The sequence below is a fragment of the Bombus affinis genome, chromosome 5, assembly GCF_024516045.1.
Source record: "Bombus affinis isolate iyBomAffi1 chromosome 5, iyBomAffi1.2, whole genome shotgun sequence".
Classification (NCBI taxonomy): domain Eukaryota; kingdom Metazoa; phylum Arthropoda; class Insecta; order Hymenoptera; family Apidae; genus Bombus; species Bombus affinis.
Window position 1 is genome coordinate 539448 of NC_066348.1, and position 21012 is coordinate 560459.

The 21012-nt window shown below is 35.4% G+C and overlaps 1 protein-coding gene across 4 annotated transcripts in view; it reads left to right on the top strand.

Moving 5' to 3' along the window:
* The window catches only part of LOC126916879 (cysteine-rich secretory protein 2-like), a 94663-nt gene extending 74441 nt beyond the window's left edge, over positions 1-20222 (top strand). For all 4 annotated transcript variants that reach the window (XM_050723135.1, XM_050723137.1, XM_050723138.1 and 1 more), the window contains 3 exons: positions 7861-8006; positions 10431-10637; positions 16639-20222. In XM_050723135.1, the coding sequence (XP_050579092.1) occupies positions 7861-8006; positions 10431-10637; positions 16639-16894 (609 nt within the window). In that variant the 3' untranslated portion in view covers positions 16895-20222. The remainder of the gene's footprint in view (positions 1-7860; positions 8007-10430; positions 10638-16638) is intronic.
* The last annotated feature ends 790 nt before the right edge of the window (positions 20223-21012 follow it).

Genomic DNA, 21012 nt, shown 5'->3' on the forward strand with positions numbered 1-21012 from the left:
TCAATCTCGTTACAGAGCGTTTTGTTCATTCAACATCCGAAACAATTACTTCGCGTTTGCCATTAAACACGTTTCACTATCGTAACAACGGATTGTACGGTTACCGTGGGAGCTTTATAGCTCGCGTCAAATGATGAATTTTAAGTTGATTGCCGGTAAAACCAAAATGGACGATCGTTACGTTGTTTCGCGGATATTTCCTGCTATTACGGCTAATGCATAATAAATAATCTCATAAGTCATGCCCTGATCCTGATTATTCACGGGCAACGCATTAACGATGATGAATCCCTGCGGTTGAAGTACCAGCATTCGTTATTGTCAAATAACATTGGAACGCGCTGCTGTTCATCAGCCAGACTTTCAAGCCATTTAATTACTCATGGACAGGAAAATACTCAATTTTAATCAAGACATGGAACGTTCGAAACCACGTGTATGATTCTCGACTAAAATTAACACGTGATAAATATTAACAACTGTTTCGGAAATAAAATAGGACATTTAAATATTTTAAATCAGCTTTGAAAACCGCCCTTGTGTTTCACTGTTGTAGTATGGTATCTTTCTCTAACAGTGCAGCGTGACAAACATTTTTCTCCGTTGAAAGTTTTACATCTGTAAACTAGTCTATGACACAAAACATGTTAAAGAACTCCATAACTCTACAAAATCTACATAATTTTTCTGTATTCTATACTTTTGAAGTTTCAGACCTCGACCTTGTGAAAACTTCATAACTTTCTAAATGTAACTCAATTTGTAAGTTTCCATATTCCGTTCACGTTCCACAATCTTCTTCGTTGGAAGAAGAATTAATTACAGAATTTAACATAATTTCTAAAATTTTATACACGATTAAAAAATTCCACGAATATATCTGTCATTACCACCACATATAAACCTAAATATATTACACAAAGATATCTTTAATTAAAACAATATGATAATAAATTAATAGGTAAGTACGTACATATGATCATGTTTCTATTTTAATAAAGGTGAATATTAATTTCGCTAAAGATAGCTGTACGTTTCTGATAATCCTAAACAAAAAAAAAAAAAAAAAAAACAAACCAAAAAGTCGAAAGCTATCATTTTGACGAATTTAGAAGTTATAGTGTTAAAAAGAGAAAGAGAGAGATGACAGTTACTTCCACAGAATTCTAATTCTAAACACCAACACTAGCACAAACATCGTATCATTATACGTTTCCAAATCTCATAAAGTGAATCAACCGCTTCGAGGAAAGTTGGTAATTTCCGCGATGCAGCGCGATTTTCATTAACAAAAGTTGGAACGCAAGGAGCTTATCCGTTCGTTCGGAGGCAATAACAGAGGAAACAATCTGGAAGAGTAGAAAATGCGGGAACGATTCGGTAATAACGTTGAAAGCCGTATAATTCAATTTTTCGACTTCCGAACGATGCAATTACAGACGAGGTATAGACGTGACATTCAGTGTTTTTTCGTGTTTCACGAAAGAGCGAAACAATCATCAAAATTTCAGAAATATGTTAAAACTAAGTAAGACTTAAAACTAATTCTAAAATTTAAAATTAAGACCCAAAAATCAAGGTTTAAAACGAAGACAATAAGACTAAAACTTGAAACGAAGAATAAAATCCCTACTCGTCTCTCGTTGTCCACCAATGAGACTTAAAATTAACTTAATCTAGATCTTAGAACTAAAACCTACTTAATTTAATGTACATTAGATAGCAGCTCTACTGGCAGCCTCTCGCATCAAAGATCTCCACTTAAAGCGAAATTAAGCTATAAATACTTTGTTAAATCAATCGTTCTATTTAATAATTTAGTATTAGAAAGGATTAGATAAAGGAGCTTTTAACTTTTTGCTCTATGTTAGGCAATGTATCTTGGTAGAGAGACGTGCACCATGGACTTAACCTAGATATATCTGTTTTAAAATCAACTAGAACTTGAATATACGTATCTCACAATGTTTCTGTGATATTCCTTGCGTCCCACGATGGATGCTAATAATTTACTGAGGCATAAGATCTCCCTTATGATTAATTAAGGTTAAGACGCACGCATCCCACGTTAGCTGCCTCAGTTGAAAGTTAAAACTAATACATATAAAACTTAAAAGTAAGCATATAGCACGCAACTCTCCATAATCTCTACATGATATACGTGTATATTATATGGAATCGTTATATATATTATATTATATTATATTATAAATGAATAAATAAATAAATAAATACACACACATGTATATATAACGATTACACAAATCTTTATAAACTTCAAAGCATGCATACACCACGTAACATTCATCTTCCATACAAAGATTATACAGATCGTTATAAAGGTTATTAAAACTAATTAATTAAAACTAAGACGCACGCGCCCCACGATGTCCTTGCGGTATTCCACAGGCGTTCCATGAAGGATTGTCAGTTCAACGAAAAGACTCCGAAAAAACTTTTGCATGATCTACACTGGACTATGTTAGCGTAGTAATGATAATAAAATAATGTAAAGAAAGGGGAAGATGACGTGAAGACTAATCTTTGAAAAACGATGCCAATTACCAGGTCTCACCATGAGCAGGTAATTACGAGACTTGCTCACGAGTCACTCAAAATTGCTTGCAAATCTCGACATTCAAGTTGTTGGGAAGAATGTCGAGTTCTGAGCCTAAGCTGTGAAACACCTATCTCCTACGCAGCGCTTACATGAATATTACATGAATACAAACTTAAAATAATGCATGCATCACACAATATCTACTTCCTACACAGCGCTCACGTGAATTTTATAATCTTAAAATAAGGCACACACGACACAACAGCTATCTTCCACGCAATTACGCCGATCGTTATGAACAGTATCAAAGATACATTTGTCTATCGTGAAACGGCGGAAAGAAAACGAAATGTAAAATATAAAGATCGGAAAATTGTAAACTCTGACCTGAGTTAACTGAACTTTCCTTAAAAAGAGGGAAGGCAAAAAGGATAACGATCATTCAGAGAATAAAAGAAAAATCGTAACGTGCCCAGAACGAACGAGATCACGATCTCTCGAAAGAAGCAAGGAACATACGTGATGCATTCCCGTGCACAATATAACACTAAATTTCGGCGGGAGGTTCAAAGATTGACCGTCACTCGATCCCTGCTTCGCCGTTCGAAATTTACGCGAACCACGGTCGAAGTCATCGACCGATGATGCCGCGGTCACTCAGCCAAGGATCGAGCGTGCGGGTCTGTAATCTGACACACTTCAAATGAACAAGTGGGGATCCCGATGAGAGGAACCACTGATTAGGATTACGAGGAACTTGCCCCAACTGAACTAAAAGGGTCCACTCCCAGTGGGAGGAACTCGCCGAACAAGATTACGAAGTACATCAAATTACAGATTCTAACCCTGTCTGAGTACCGAAGTACCAATTGGGCAGAGTCGCATATCCTTGACTGGACTTTGCGAGTACCATCGGCTCGACGATAACCCTCGCGACTCGACGCAATAAGCGAACAGTTATCGAGCAGTCACTAAAACAAAGGTGTCCTTCGGCCGACTTACGAATACAAGGGAATCTCAAGTACACGTTGACCGACGCGCGAACGAGTACGCTGTGCAATAGATAGAAGGAATGCAATAGATGAACGATAGCGAACCAATAAATCTTGAGAACAATTTGTATTATGTAATCAGCGAGAGGGGCGAAAGAAAATAGATTTTTATTTTTCGTTGCAAGTTCGATAAGCGTCGTTGTACATAATGGGATGGCGATGGGCTTAACGTAGGTATCTATCTTATAATTCGTTAAAGCTAAAACGCGCTCGTTCCACGATGTTCCCGAGATATACCACGGCGTCCTATGGCGATCCACGGGATCCTAGGATGTCCCACGATGCCCTCACGGCTGGTACCAGTCCAGTTTAGATCAGGAAACTCCGAAAAGAATTTTCGATAACCTAGGTCGGGGTGTATTAAAGTAGTTGCTGGCTTGATATCGTTTTTCTGATAGTAATACTCGGAAATAGTAATATGTGTATTTTTTACAAATGGCAATATGCCTGTAATATTAATGTGAATATTATATTAACTGTCTAATATTTACAATAGTATTTCGAGATATTAATATTTGGAAAATGATACTAATTACTAGGGTCCACTACGGGGAGGCAAATACTCTCGGATCTCATTACATATCATAAATTGGTAATTCTATTTATCGATAAAATATCTATCTATAAAATATCTATAAAATATCTTATCCTACGTTGCATTAGATTTTATTTGTTTCAATTTAATGTATAATTGGAGAGAAGGAAATGGATTCGAGAATAGATTTCTGAATAGACTATGGATAGATTACGTAAAAGGTTCTTAAACATGCTTTGTATTATACTTGGTTCACGAGTAATTGTCATCCATGTTATCGAGAGCAAAAGATATAAAACTATTGGATAGTAAAGAATTAGTTAGTATTGAAATTTATTAATTAGAACCTGAATGTATCGAAGAGGTTTGTGCTGTACGTGATTTTAATATGAGTATATCTATAAGTGTGCGAGCGAGAGTAAAGGTTATTATCAAAATATATCTTACAGGTTAGTATTATCTATTCATAAAATATAGATCATTCATACGCAATATTATATTTTATTATTAATTATAATATGATATCTGATTTGTTAAAGGAAATAGGGTACAGTACGTAGAAAATTGTTCAGGACATTTAACTGCATCATATTTGGTTCTCAAATATTTTATCAAATAACTTTATCAATTATGTTTTCAAAAGCAGAGAATGCTATAGATTATGACAATAAGTCGAAATTCATTAAGACAAAAATAAAATCTGTAAATCACTCTGTCAGGTTTGTACAAGAGGATAAAGATGCGTTTCAAATATCTTTCAATAAAGATATATTATATGTTCTTAGTTATTGAAATGTATACATACTGATAGAATTCGTATTAAACCCGTATCTGAGTTCAAATAATCATATTTGAAGATTGGAACTCATCGCCAAAGGAAGCAAACCATGCGGCTTACCAATAGTATTATACATGCATGATTGGATGGCGAGATTTCGTGGTCCTTGATTTGATTACTGTTGCCTCCTCAAGTCCATGAAAACGGTTTAATTCTTTGGCCTTGAACGGACACGAAGAGTTAAATTCCCTAGTCAAAAATTAAGTAAAGTATTTAACATTCAAAACTAGAATTAAATAGAAATAAAACATCATTTGAAAGATTTTAAGGTTTTAATTAATAGTAAATGAAATAAAATAAATCATTAATTTAATTTTTACAAATTAATAGCATTTTAGTATAAATTAATGATACAATTGTCAAAAATTAATGGAATAATTGTCTGAAATTAATGATATATATTTATAAATTAGCAATAGAGTTGTTTTAAATTAGTGGCACAAGTGCCTTATATAAACGGTATATTTTCAAGTCTATGTGTATCAGACTGCACGTATGATGAATTGATGTATACACATTAACGATTTTTGTTGATGTCATAAAAAATGATTTTTCTATCGTAACATAATCAAATTTAAATGTTATAAATTAACGGCTTTAATGCTGCTAATCACTTTTTTAAATGTAATATTAAATGAATAACTAAATTGTTAGTAAGTAAAAAAAAATTTGTTTGCGATATTCACGGTACGGAAATAGAAACGAAAATCACCACTTTACATATATACCCGGTGACATACTCTTGACAATGTTCCGTATGATTGGTCGAACGATCTTTCCCGATGTTATGAAAAATGATTGTTCTGTTATAATTGAATCAAATTTAATAACTTTTAAATGTTTATTGTAATTTAACACTTTCAACAATTTATTGCAGTAATTTTTGTATAATTTTTATATTTCTTACGAACTAAAGCTAAATTTACTCTTTCTATGGTCTAGTTTCTGATATAGAACTGTGCTAATTTATATTAAATGTCAGTTTATGACAAAAATAATTGTAGTATAATAGCCAAACATGAAGTGAAACGGTGGTCAACAGTGTTCACCTATCCTAAAGGAGAAAGAATTCATATAAGTAATTACAGATTTGTTGGAACTCCTGTACAAGATTTTTCCGAGATATTTCTTGTTGAAAATAATTAGTACAGTGTTGTAACTAATTATTATTTTACAATTACAATAAGATTCTTGTCAAAACATTTCGGCGTTAATTACCGTTTGAATGATAGTTACATCAGCGCCTTTGATTATATTGCGCGTATAAAAGTATAATTTCATTCATTCATAGATGGATTTCACACTTTTGGTTCGATGAGAATTACGTTAAAAAACATCTACAGAAAGCTTAATATCATTTCATGTCAAAAACGCCAATGTAAAACGAATCTATTTCCTTAAGTATAAGAAAGTATGTAAGAGGAAAACGATATCTTTGCCGACTAACGAAACTAATTTTATAAATTACAATTGACTCTAACTCGTTCTACGAATTCGTTGCAGGAATATGCAGATTTATCTGGAATTTCTGTTTAATACAAATTACACAGACTGCTTTATTTCAAAGTTGGATTTCATTTGTTAAATGCAGGCTTCATTCCATTAACGCATCCTGCTCGCGATGTTCTGTAATTGTTTTAACTACACGGACGTAAGATAATTGAACTAATTGTATTCTGTAAAGGCTCTGTAAAATTTCAACGGAACAAAATTGGGTGATTTTTTTATTTGCATTTACCACACGCTTAATCAAAAAGAAAGTTAAGTTTCATGGACATTTTCTGAATTTTTAATTTATGCACCAGCATGACATTTTATTTGCAATTTCTGCGATCATTTTACATTATCAAATTCTGCTTTTTAATATTGTCGCCATAAAATGTAGTTTCAAGGATTCCTTTGATACTATTTCATCGCTATTTCTTCCTCCTAGATTTTATAATTTCACGAAATTTAAATAAAGTAATAAACTATTGCTTGATATTTAATATAGTAACTGAAGCGTAAGATCTCATCTCGAAGAGTTCACACAGTGCCTAATGCCACTAGTACCTACGTAAACATATCCACGTTCCTCTAATAAATAGTATATCTTAATAAACTCTCGTTTACGAGCGGTTCGTTACGAGCATACCGTCACGATGCCGACGCGACGACGCATTCACGACGCCACGGTATCATTCTAATCTTCATGTGAGGAACAGGGCTGGCAAATTCGCGGGGCTCGTAGAGAAAAGTCATTCCCTCTTCGAGATGTTCGTGTAAAAGTGCTTAACGCCGCGGTTCGATGGCCGGACGCGAGTATCGTAAGGTCGTGGCGAGTTATAAATTTTTATGAGGAAACTCGGATCGCTCTCGCGTTAAAGCGATACCGGGGTGAAAATTAACGGGCTCCGAATAAACGAAGTGGCACTTGGTTACCGTCGCTTTCGTTTCATGGAGGGAACCTACGAAGGGGTTCTTCGATAAATTTCTGTGGAGATTGTATCGCGAAGTGGATGTGAAGGGATCGTGCTGGTTATGAGGCCATTTGAGATTGTGCTTTAAAGGGATTTTCATCTTCAAAAATAGCCGGGCAATGACTTTTTTATATTTCTCGTGCTTACTGCTGTTTTCTAGATATAACGTAAATACATCGAAAATTGATTAAGGAATTTTAACAATCGAGGAAATAGCTCTTCGCTGGTTTTTTAATTTACAAATCAAATGAAAATTTTAAAAGATTTTCATTTCCTAAACATTTAACAAGCGTATTTATTTATTTATTATAAATGTTTCTTATTTTATTATAAGTGTCTCTAACGATGATTCTCTAATAATTATGAACAGGAGTATATGACACGTAATATGACCAGGAAATGTTATATTGTTTCAGAAGTGGCATCCAGGTTTGGGTAAAGCTGCACAGAAATGGGCTAATCGATGCCTCGGTTTGGTACATGACAATGCAACCGGCCGATATTTGGATGATTTCGGGTCGAGTGGGCAAAATATCTTTATTACAACAAGAAGGACGCTATGGTGAGTTTAAACATTTTCAAGTAAGATTACATATTCCTGCATGCAATGGGCAATCAAAGTCATATCAGCTTAATCTAATCCTCGACGTTCTTCGAGCAGAACAATGGACTTGATCAAATTCATGGAAATATTACAAGCATTGTGTCACTTCATAGAATCTTAAAATAATTAAATTTTTGTGGGAAAGTGATATAGTAACGTCTTGTGCCTTCGAATTTATTCCAAACTTCGTTTGAAGACATCGAAGATCGCGGTGCTTCAATAGAAAAGCCCGTTATTATTCAGACAAGGAAGTTTCGGATGATTTAGAGCTAAAATGTATCAGAAAGTACGTTTAACGTTTAACTAATATCCACCAATCTATTTTTCTAAATCAGAAAGAAGCGAATATAAATAAGTTATGAATATTTCTATTTGAATCTGATTTTCTTATTGCATCATGAAATTTTCAAATTTTCACATTTACAAAATTATGCAAAAGAAGCTAAGCTATGTATGTATTTCGCAGCGAGCGTATCGTATTCTAGCATCTACAAACCTTTCATCCCTGTAAGGGCTTAAAATTCTTTATTATTCAAATTTACTTCAAAAGATCTTTCGTGGATTGTACGCATAATGTATTCGTGCCCCAGAGGAAGATATTCTCACTGCAGGGGATGATTGTCCCCGTGGTGCTCCAATAACCGCAGAATTCTGGCGCATAGGGCATAGAATTTCGAGTAGAGTGCACCACAAAACGCAGACAAAGGCAGATCCTTATTTCCGTATAATTGCCACATCGATACCTTTCAATTAAGTCGTTAACTATCGTTGTTACTACCAAAGAATTTACTTGTGCAATATTATTATTTCAAGTTTCGAGCGAAGAGAGTTACAGTGTTTGACTAACATATTAGAGTATTACAATTTATCGAGAAAGTTAGATTTTTTTCTGGACTAGAAGATTTGAGTGTCTTAATATAGCCGAAAATATTTGCTAGTTTTTGGGATTACATTTTACTTTTTGGACTATTGGATTATTCGAAAAGTTCGTAATGAAATTTAAGAAAAATAACCGAAGGATAAAATAGGGGAAATCAAATTGTTTAAATGATTACTACCAATTTGACTAATGCAATCAATGTAACTTAAAACATTGCTTGCTATCGAGATAATTTATGTAATTTGAAAACAAATGACTTTCCTTCGGAAAGAGTCATTAGCGTCTAGCGCTTCAGAATGCACTCTGCAACTCGTTTAACAAACGTAACAAAGCACTCGAAGTTTCAGTAGAAAAGGAAACCATAGGCCAGACGGAAGCGCATGAGCCGATTCAGAGTTAAAATTCGCCAAGAACTATGTTCATACTACTGCTAAAATTGCGTATACTTTTGCATCCCTTCGCTACCATTGTATGTAATTTAATAAAATTAAATTCCTTATCTTTCTCATTTGTCATACTACATAAAAATCGCAATTTTATTCAACTTATTCATAATACAATATCAGGCAGTATCATAAATTTGAAACATTTTAAATATCAATCATACGTTACGTCATTATGTATCATATAAATCGTATATTTGTTATATAATTTATGTAAATTGTATTATATATATATTGTTTTACGTAGTAATAATTTATAAAAATGAAATTGTTTGATTTCTTTCGTACAGCATTAATCACACTGTACAGTGATTCAGTGTATCTTGTAATTTACCGTAACTAATTCACTTGCAACAAGATTTACATATTTTTATACTCATTATTTGTATCTCTGAATTTCTTTAACGAGTGTTTTAATTATTGGAATTGCCGATGGCAACGGAAAATAATCTCCTGTTTGATACAATAAAACCTCTTATCGTTACAATCTCTTTCTAATAGCTTTGAGCCGCGTATAAATAAAATTCTATTTGCTACTTTCTACAAAATTTCAATGTAAGAAATTCTTTTCTAGAAATAGATAATACATTATTCAGTGGTCTCGTATGAATAAGCCTATAAATACGCGGGAGACCGTAGACTCCCAGTAGAAAAAGCTGTTATTGTTCAGGCACGAAAGTTCCTAGTCTGATTCGAAGTTACGATTCACCAGCATTGTTCTATTTCTGCCTAACGATAACTTGCTTTCGTACTCGCTGGTTTCCTTAGAGACCCACCTGTTGACGTTCAGTGAACAATTGTCGCTGATGTCACTTCCACGTCCTCCTTTGGCGTCGGCAATTCCAATGAAACCATTCGACCGAGTCTATCGTGTTTTTAATTGACTCGATTCTCTTCTTTCGGATTGAAAAGCCTTTCGAACGCTCCTCGCATCTTTCAGTGTACAAAGCGAAGAAGAAACGGCGTTTCAGCCCGAGTAGAATTGTACAATGACGGCGAAAGTAAAAGGAAGATGTTAATGTAAATTTGTCAATTAATCAATCGTCCTTTCATTTTCAGGAATTTCGCTATCAGAATGTGGTACATGGAATATAAAGATTTCAAATACGGCAACGAAGAAGTCAACGATTATCGCAAAATCGGCCATTACACTCAAATCGTGTGGGCCACCACACATTTAGTAGGCTGTGGTGTAAGTCATTGCACTGGTGGCAAAGGCCCACTCGGCAAGGACTTTTTCATGTATGTGTGCAACTATGCTCCAAGGTGAGTAAACAACTGTTGACAATTTCAAAATAAGATACCTTGAAATTTCACAATTCTTTTATTTTATAAGCTCGGAAGTCAATCGACTACATTCAGGCAGTATCACTGTGGAATATTTGTATAAAAAAAGTTGGTGAGTCAGATACACCGAGAAATGGCATTCGAAAATTTTCATAGTGAGGCTTGCAATTTGAGAGTTATGCAGTATATGTAACAAATAAAATAATGTTTTATTACCAATCTCGGAACAATTGTTACAATTGTTGATATTCTAACAATTTGTTTCACAAGTTACGAAACTATAGAGCTAGAACTTTAAGTATATAGCTTTGTATGTATTCATCATAATATCGGATTTCTATGATTCGAAATTTGAGTACCGGGACTGGTTAGAATTTTAAGTACACGTCGAAGTTGGTTCTATCGCATTTGGTGTAAAGGTGCCTACAAGAGAGCCACTTGTCAAGGAACAAAAAGCGCCTATAAAGCGAACAGCGAAAGGAATACAATACGGAGCGGTAACAAAGCTGAAGTACCTTTGCGTGTATTCTCTTCAAGCTTCTCGCAGTTGCCCTGTTCTGTGCGCGCTCTCGTTTCACTGTTTTCGTTTCATTTTTCTCGGTTCTGTGGTTTAGTCGTTTCGAAAACGCGACCGACTGGCTATTATGATTTCCTTTCCAAGCGTCTTATTTAATTTTGCCGACTTCAGAGGGATATTTTCAAAAGCGTGTTAAGGCACGAGGTTGCTCGAATTCGTTTGAAAAACTAAGTTTTCTTTCTCCGAGTAATAGACCGGCAGAGCAATGTAGGTCAGAAATTTGTAATTTTTTATATAATAAGATAGTAGATAAGTAGTAAAATTTTAAGACAAGAGGAAGAAATCAAGTTTGTTCGAGCGGAATATATTGAATCGTGAAACTTAACTTGTAACGTTGATTTGGTGAAATGTTGAGAAACGTTTGAAACTGAATTAAGGTGAGTTAAAGAGTTCTTAAATACACATATTAATGAATTTTTCACACGCTGTCAATTGATGAAAAACGAACGTAACAGAGTTGTCTTCGCCACGTGTGGTCGCGAGTATCACAGGGAATTACCGCGTGTAGGTAGTCGCAGCTGCTTCCTGCGCCAGGAATTTATGATGGTGGCTCATTGTAATCGAAAAGTTTGCCTGGTACCGCGGCGGAAGGCCACGGGCATAATCCGGAAAATTGCGGTCGAGAAACGAATTTATGACGGCGCTCGACGCGCGTAATTTAAATTCTCTCAGCTTCGTCTCTTTCCCTTCTTTCTTTCCTTCTTTCCTCGTTGTTGGTGCATCGTTCCAAGGAAATATTACCAGTGTACGCGCGTTAGGACTGCCCGGAAGGATAAATAAAGAAAGGAAATTACAAAGGAATTAAAGGGACAGAAAATAAGATAGCGAAGAGGGAATCAAAGGGGAAAACTGGCGGCGTTTATGAGGTCGACGGATTGTAAAGGAATCTAACTTTCAGAAGATTGTGAATAGTAGGTACTATAAATTTCACGTCTTAAATGTCGTCATATGTAACGTAATTATAGATACTTATTTGCTATAAGAGATTAAACGTGTGTGTACGAACGTTGGATTTCATATTAACGCAACACGCTATCTGTTCGATGAATCTGACGATTCGTACAATAGTCGTTCATCTTATGTCAGAGTCTTTTATCAGTGTTTCATCAGTCATATTCTGCGAGTTACTGTGTGAGCACTCGCCAAACAGTTGCAACGTAGCCCTCTATGTAAAGAGTATCACGGTTTCATTTGCATCGTTATAATCATGACAGGCTTGCAATCTTGCCGGCAAATCGCGCTCACGGCGCATAATTCGCCTTAAGCTCTGTGTTTTGAACGATTACATTCTAAGATATATTTATCATGTTGGGTCAACGGCCTGTAAGCGAGAAAATTTATACGATGATAAGTCAAAATAATTTTATTCTATTATAATGTTAAATTAATTATCACACTTTAGCTGGTACGATTAGATATTCCAATAATTATGAATTGTTTTGTTTACCCAATTTGGATATTTCGTTATTTTCAATATTATAAGTCATTTTCCTAAAACGAGCGTGTTCTATGAAACGAACAGATATTGAAAATGGATTATAACGACGAAATGTAGCACAATTAAAAAACGTGAAAAATGCGAATGTGCAATGAGAGGGTATAACTAAATTGCGTGCATGCTTGTGGAAAAGAAGAGGGAAGATAAAAAGAAGTTGAATCACGAAGTGTACGTTACATTTCGTGTATCTGGTGTTGCTTTTTGTCGACAAGAGGAGCACGTCTTCTCTGAAGAAGACTCTACTTGACGTCTGACCCACTTCTCCGACCTCTCGTGCATGTAGCCACTTTTTGACCACCCTCTATAAACTTCTTCACTATCGCTTCACCAGAATACCACGTTGTTTAGCACCTTGGAGATTGTTTCTATCATTCCTCTCCGTCTATTCGTTATTGTTCACATAGAAGATGATCATGAAAGATCATAAAACTCTGCAATAAGATTTTTAAACCCGTAAAAAATCGTAAAATCGTTAATTTTTCAACCACTCGATAAACAGTCAACAAAATTAAATTTTTAAGATTTTTAAACCCGTAAAAAATCGTAAAATCGTTAATTTTTCAACCACTCGATAAACAGTCAACAAAATTAAATTTTTAACACGTTTTAAATTAAATACAGCGATATTTAAGGCATCTGCTCCTGTAATTTGGTCGTAGAATTCCCAGAATCCATTCAATCTGTGTTATTCGATTGGTTTTTTCAATTAATCCGATTCAACCAAGTGTTTACTATTTCAAGAAGAATATTTCCGATAAACCGTTCCCAATTTTTTGCGTGTATACTTTTCAATTCTAAAAATTCTATCTGTCGGCAAGCTCCATAAATATTCTTGGAACTCGAACGATTCAATATAAATTCCTGTATATTATAATGTTCTATTCCAAATATGTTGCATGCTTCGTTTAATAACTACTTTATTCCTTATCTGCTTCATCATTTTACAACGAATATTTTGTTGTTGTTGTTATAGAAATATGTGTTTTTGTTATTGCACGGTATAGTGTGCTACACCGTAGTATTCTGGAATAATATCCCGGAGTAATGCTCTGAGACGTCGTGACGCAAGAGCACATTTTCGAAATTAATTCTATTCCCCTTGGATCGTGTTTCAGGAAAGCTTCTCGAGTTCTTTACGCAACAGCCACATAAAGTGGACGATTATTCTTTTGAAAATTACGACCGATAACTTGTGCAATTTGTCAGCCGCGTTTTAAGAAATTAATTTTCAAACCACTTACATAAAAACCAGTATTAACGCGTCAGTTGTATTAATCGAGCCAGGAATGATTCTCTCTACTCTTTGAAAGTAATTCTTGCACGCAAAGCAAAATAAACAAAAATAAATTTTATGTCACGTTTCTTGTTAATATTTTCTTGGCGACGACACGGTAAATATTTTCAAACCTTATGCAACTATGATAAGATCTTATTTAAGAATAACTGATGTAGTCTAATTTGAACTTTGATGGAGTCTACTGCGCTCGTCAGTTTCAGAAAAATATGTTGTTACCGATATTCATGATTTATTTTCCAATTTTACTAAAATTACTCCTATAATATTAAAATCTCTTTTACTATATTGAAGCAAGAATGATGTATAATATAAAATAATATAAAAATTCGAAGACCGCAGTAATTAAAAATCTCACTAATTACAAGACAGGTACATGAATACTGTTCTGCCGCGCAACACATCTGCACGCCATCCCGCGCGGCTTGCCAACCAACGGTCTACCTGTCGTCCTTCTAACACTCCATAGGCCCAAGAACCCACTATAAAGTTGCAATTCTAGCTGCATTGTTCGCACACATGGCCTAAGCACATCTGTTTGCCAGAAAAGACTTTCTAATTCCAGAAGAGTTTTCGGCCGGTTTTTAGAAAGGTCCTTGGGTTTATTATGTGCTCTTAAGAATTACGAAGAAAGCGGAGATATACCTAACGAAAAATCTGAGTTTCCCTGTAAACAATGTCGCCTAGGACCCAAGTTGGTAGGAGGTTTCTTCCTCCTCTCTTTCTTCCTAACATTGGTCCCAACCAATCGACATCGCGGATTATTGCCCTCACTTTACTAACTAAAAATGTAAGCAACGAATCCGCGTTCTTCGTCCAAAGGGCACACCCATACCAAGCTTTCCTCCGTATTCACATTAGAATAAGCTTCAGAGTTTTCCATCGTCTCTCACGGTGACTAGAGTTCCTGCATTCCCTATAACTCTCACCGTTTCTATATCTCTCAGAATTTCCTACCACAGTCAAAGATCTAACGCCTAACTTCTAACATTAAGTCTCATACCGTGTTACTTTCATATCTATATTATTGCAGCGTGATAAGTTATTAAGTGTTTATATCTATTCAATCGTGTATACTAAGTGTTGGAAATATATATTTTAACTCTGTGAGCCACAGTGTTATCATACCTGAATCACCCCTATTATCTTAATCGAAATACGGGGATCGAACTATTCGTGGTGTCGATCATTCTAATCGTAACGGGAATTTACGACTCCCGTTGACGCGTATTCTAACGACCGCGTCTCCCCGCGATAGCTCGAAAATACAAATACAAATGGACTTAAATATAAGACCACAGTCCAATGAAATCAAACCGACACAAATAAAAAGCCTGCTTCAACACTATAATCGCTAAACGTATTAAATTAGAAACAAAATCCTTCAGAAACGACGAAACTATCCATTGCCTCAATTTCTAGCGTTTATCCAATAAACCCTAATTCATGATGATCTAATACGATGTCCGCGGTCTTCCGTCGATCGAGCAGTAGATAAAGAGCTATGACGGGGGACAGCATTACTTTTTACTTTCCGACGCAGTTTCGTGATGAATTTCGCGGTGGGACATTTGAATTCGAAACGGCGCGGCAACGATCGCGGTGACCGGGCACGAAAAATGCTCCAAATGTAAGTTAATCGTGACTTGGTCGCGAAGATTGGCTAGAGCCATTCCTCGGGCTGTTTGTCGCTGGAAAACGTAGAGTCTGACGGGTAGAGAAAGTTGCTCGAGACGTTCGCGAACTGCAATCATGAAACGTCGTGAAACGTCACGGCTTAATTGTCTGAAAGTAAAGTTGAAGGAAAGATTGCCGGAGGAAGAGAGTGCCAGGCAGGCGAGTCGAAGCGGGTAAACGCGGAGTTATTAGGCGAGCATTTGCCACGGGGATGGGGTGAAATTGATGGGGAGAAATGAGCGAGCTAGGGAGCCTTTTGTCGTGTTCTTGGAGATGAAGGAAAGTTGCGCTCTGATTGCAGCAGGGCAAAATTATTCTTTCTGGTCGAAATACAGCTATGGTGGTTGTATAAAATCGAACACCGGTTGTTTAGAGAAAAGTTATTCAGAGAAAAGTTGTTTCGAGGTTGCGGAAACGGACGTTTCTCTTTTGGGAAAGATCGTTATGATTACTTAGCAGAAAGTTGATATCGATATGCGGAGTGCCTTGTAACTGATTGTACAACTGCGAAGAGGTTGAGCAGAGGAAAAAAACGATAAATCATATTTTCCATTTTTTACAGGGCAGCACTTAAATGCAGTATCACAATATCCTTTTATTCGATTTAGACTATTAGACTATTTAGATTATCTCATAATTTAGAATCGTTCCTTATTCTAAAATATTGAAAGATATTTCTATTTTTAACTATTTCGTATTGAAACATTGCTTTTTAGTCATAAAGTGACATTAAAACAAAAGATTGTGTTTCTTTCCTGATAAATACATGATGATAAATCCTAGATAAATACATGTTTCATTAATCCTCCACCAAATTCCACATTATCCCACTCTCAAACGTTTCATAGCGGCCTTAAACAAAGACGTTTATAACAAACGATATACATGTGCATAAAAAACGATGTTAATGGTTCACAATTCTTTCTACTTGTAGCGGCAATTACAAAGGTCAACTTAGCCGTCCTTACGTGGCGGGCAAGCCGTGCAGCATGTGTAAGGACCACTGTTCGTACAACAAGCTGTGCACGAACGCCTGCTACTACAACGATCTTTGGTCGAACTGCGCCGAATTGGTCAGGACGTTTCGTAACTGGGTCTGCGAGACGAACACGAAAGAGGGCCGCGAACGACGGAAGTTCTGCGGTGCCACGTGCAATTGCAAGGACAAGATCTACTATCATCACGGGTAGTGAACGATCGTCAACGCGGCTCTTACACCCTTTTCTTCGCACCGGCTGATCGATCGTCGTTACGCTACTTAGAAGGGAGAAGGTCGACGAATCCTGCACGAGGTACGAAATTATTTTCAAGCTGTTCCACCCAGCGGGATAGCGAGTGAATTAAGGTCTGAGGTTCAGTTTGGTTACGGTGGCGGTTTGCGGGTTTTCGTCGATCGCTGCCTTCGTTTCGTAGCACGACGTTCTACGTAGATTCATTGCGGAACAAAGGGAAATTGAAATTCTGTGATGAAAGCGAAGAAAATTAGCGGAGTTCTTTGTTTGATTGAACGAAGGCTGAGTTTGATCGAGCAAGGGGGTGTCTCAGCCTCCCGTAGATTGCATCGTAGATTTTTATACATTGTACGCTGTTAACTATTCAAAATTGGTAATGAAGGAGTGTGGGGATGATGCGCAGGTTACAACGGAGTTTATTAGCGTGGAATAATCGTAATGTTTCAAATATTTTATATTCGGTGTATTTAGTTAATACGTGATACACAAGATAACCGAAACGTTAATACGATTTAGTGGGTGTGTAATGTACGTTTGTAAAAATGTCTGTTTATTAAATACGTATATAATCTTTGTAATAGAATGGTTAATTAAACGCTTAGAAAGTTTCTATTTGAACATTGCTGATCATTACGTGAATTTATAAAACATTTTTTGTGAATATTTGTTAACGTCTGATACCGATTTTGAATGTTATTTTTATAATCTTAATTACTGCATATATAATGAGATATTGTTTATATCAATTTAAATATATAGACGTAGACATATCAGATATATCGTTACTTATACTTATGTAAGAAATAATTTTCATATCATTTATCAGTGTCACTATAACAGCGACAGTTCAGTACAAAGGGTTAACAACCCCTTAGCTGCAGAGTAAATATTTTAAAAGGATGTTTCGTTTGAAAATGGGAAGCTGTAGAGCAGGGAGAAAACGGAGGGCAATCAAAAAGCAGACGAGAAAGTAAATTGAACTCGATGAACTCGTTTCCGGTGCCCGAGAAAAACTTTAAACATTCCTCGAGTTTAATATGTCGTGTTGTGTCGAACATTCTTGTTACAGCCTGAATACCGGTGAAGATACTGGCAGGTCATAAACGTGGCTGAAACTTGCAGAGAGATTCAATTCATTCGTTAATTAACTGTCCATTGGTAAACTGTAATTATCTGAAATATCTTTCTACTAAGAACAGAGTTAACTCTTTACAACCAGACTTCCCTTTATTTACAATTTAAAATCAAGATTAAAATACTTTAGTTCTAGTAAAAAGTTCGAATAATAAAGTATTAAACTACCTATTTATTCAAATGTCAAACGTAAATCGAATAAATTTTCAACAATCTATCCTAAACATATAGTTAACGCAACGGCATTGTTTTCTCCGCATAGTTCGTGGTTTTCATTCGGTACGATTAACACAGGCGATCGAAAGACAATTTCCCTTTGCTCCGTAATCATCCTCGACAACGTCGTCCCGGAAATTTACTCTATTTTCTGCGAACGTCCTCGTGGCTCGTCTTTGAACCATTGTCTGAGGCGCCGGTTGAAAGGAAGCCCTAAAGGCGAACCGCGAGGGGCTGAATGGCTCGAGAAATGGACGAGGGATGAACCGAAGTCCCGCGAAACGGAGAGAATCAGGCGAATCCTTTTGATATTTGTAAACGATAAGAGTGTCTATATAGACGTGCATGCAGTGTGTAAATACGTGTAGGTAAGCGAAAACTTCATAGGTGAACCATGGTGGGTGTCTCTCGGTGCTGTATTAGATCGTCGTTTGATTCCGGACGTTCGGAGAGCTGTCGATAAAAGTTATTAATTTTCTGTTAACTGGTAATTAATTTTATATGGGAAAGATCGATATGGTTGTTTTTCTTTTTCCTTAGTCAAGAATAATTATAGGATATTAAGTGATGATTTTTATAGTTGAAGACTGAAATTGAACAATTAAGCTCATACATTTTTTTTATTTTCTGAAATATACGCATGAAAATGAATAATGACTTTTATCGGAAAGCTTGCACGTCGCCTAAACGTGGGACTAAAAATGTATGAACATTACCGAAACCCCTATCTTAAACGTGTTTAGCGATATAAGTTATACGATAGCCAGTGTATGCACAGAATCACGACGCTACAATTAATCTCGTGATTTCATTCAACGTTCAATTTTGACGGAGCGTTTAGTCACTCTTTCGAGGACTTATGAATGCAACCATTTTCAATCTCAAAAAACAATTTCAAACAAAACAGATAGTTATTCTATGATAAGAATTGTAAGCAAATTTGGACCTTTACATATCCATTCAGACAATTATTAGACAATAGGAATTTTAATTCCAGCATCGTATAAATTATTAGGACCATCGTTTAAATCAATCCGTTTTTAAGAAGAAAAAAAATCCATTTTGTCGAATATATTGCTGCATTCACAAGTGCTCGACGACAAAATGTACATGTTATTTGTAACACTATGAAGTGAGAACTTTTCTCAGCTAGAGAAGTACTAACTTATGCTTGTGATTATGAAAGTAGCCTAATTTTTGTCGAGAAACGCTTCCTCAAGAAATATTTCCTTTCTAAGCTTCTGTATATTAAGTATATTTTCCCTTTGTTGCCTCATTATTCTACACGAAAGGCTAAGAATGCATTCTTTTACTGTATTTCTAATATGTTATCTTCTGTATTAATCTGTATGTTAGCCTTCCGAGCGAACATTAATTTCACTCTTTAGGCCACTTTATATAATTACAGGCAAACTCGTTCGCTCTCTATCGATCGATTTCCAAAAGTGTATATCCAACGTCCTCCTAGAATTCGTTTGCTACTACGTTTACGAAGATACTATTATATTTTTTATTTCGTTTCACGGTGTTTTCATTGATAATTATAGCATGTGAGACGTATAAAAGAGAAAGAAATGTTATAGAATAACGTTGAGGATTTGGAAATGAATAGCGTATTCTTCGGACTTTTTTGAAAGTCGCGTCGAAATGCGAAACACGAATCGAGGTGGAAATGATGCGGAATGGATAGTTCGTAAGGTATTACGTATAATTAAGGAGAATATATGCGGATGTACACGTGAGACATAAATGCTGTGAATAAAATAGAAGACACACAGTTAATTGGGTTGACGATTAGATGAGAGGTTGATTAATGTTACACGTAACGATGTAATACGAGGCTCTCAGTTACGCACACATCCTCGATCGAAAACGTTGTAAGCTGTCATACTTCGTTCACTTACCGAAATAAAGATCCTGTAAATATGAAAAGGTATTTGATTGTTTATGAGTATTTTAGTGCACTTTCTGGAAACAATATTTTGGTTAAGTTTGTTCTTCGATAATTTGTTTTTCTTATGTGATTTCTTATAGATACGAAGGTGACCAAAAAATCTTATTTTTTCTAATATAATTTATAATTTGAACAAACTGAAAATGTTATGGAGTACCATTGCCGAGAAAATATCTTATTTTTAGGAAAGATATTTTAATTATTGCGCTATAGTATCTACATAAAAATCAACGACAAAAAATAGAGTGTTCTGTTGTTAAAAAAAATTCAATGGTGCAACTTTCAGTAAATTAAACTCCTGGGAAGCATTTGCCGAAACTTTTTTAATAAATAGCAAATTTGCGTTTCAACTTTAATTTCATCTTCAGCTCTCCCATTTACATTTTTTGTTTGTAATGATACAACAATTATTACACTTTCATCTCTTCATTTTATACTTCTCATGTATCAACCATTAATATGGCGGAAAGTATTAAAACATTCTCAACAACTGAATCAATTAATTTATATATTCTCCGAAGCAAACTTCTTCAAGCTTTTAACACGAGGTGAAAATTAATTATTTTCTTGATAATTGAAACCAATTATCGCATCTTATATAGAACAAGGAGGTATCTTGATATTTACGAACACGATTGTACGCCGTAACATTTTCCACATCTTAAATTTAAACGAACTGAACCATCGAATTAACTGATAGCTTAAAAACCAGTTTGCTGAAACATGTTTAAGCTTATGTTCGAACATCATGATCGTCGATATTATACTATAG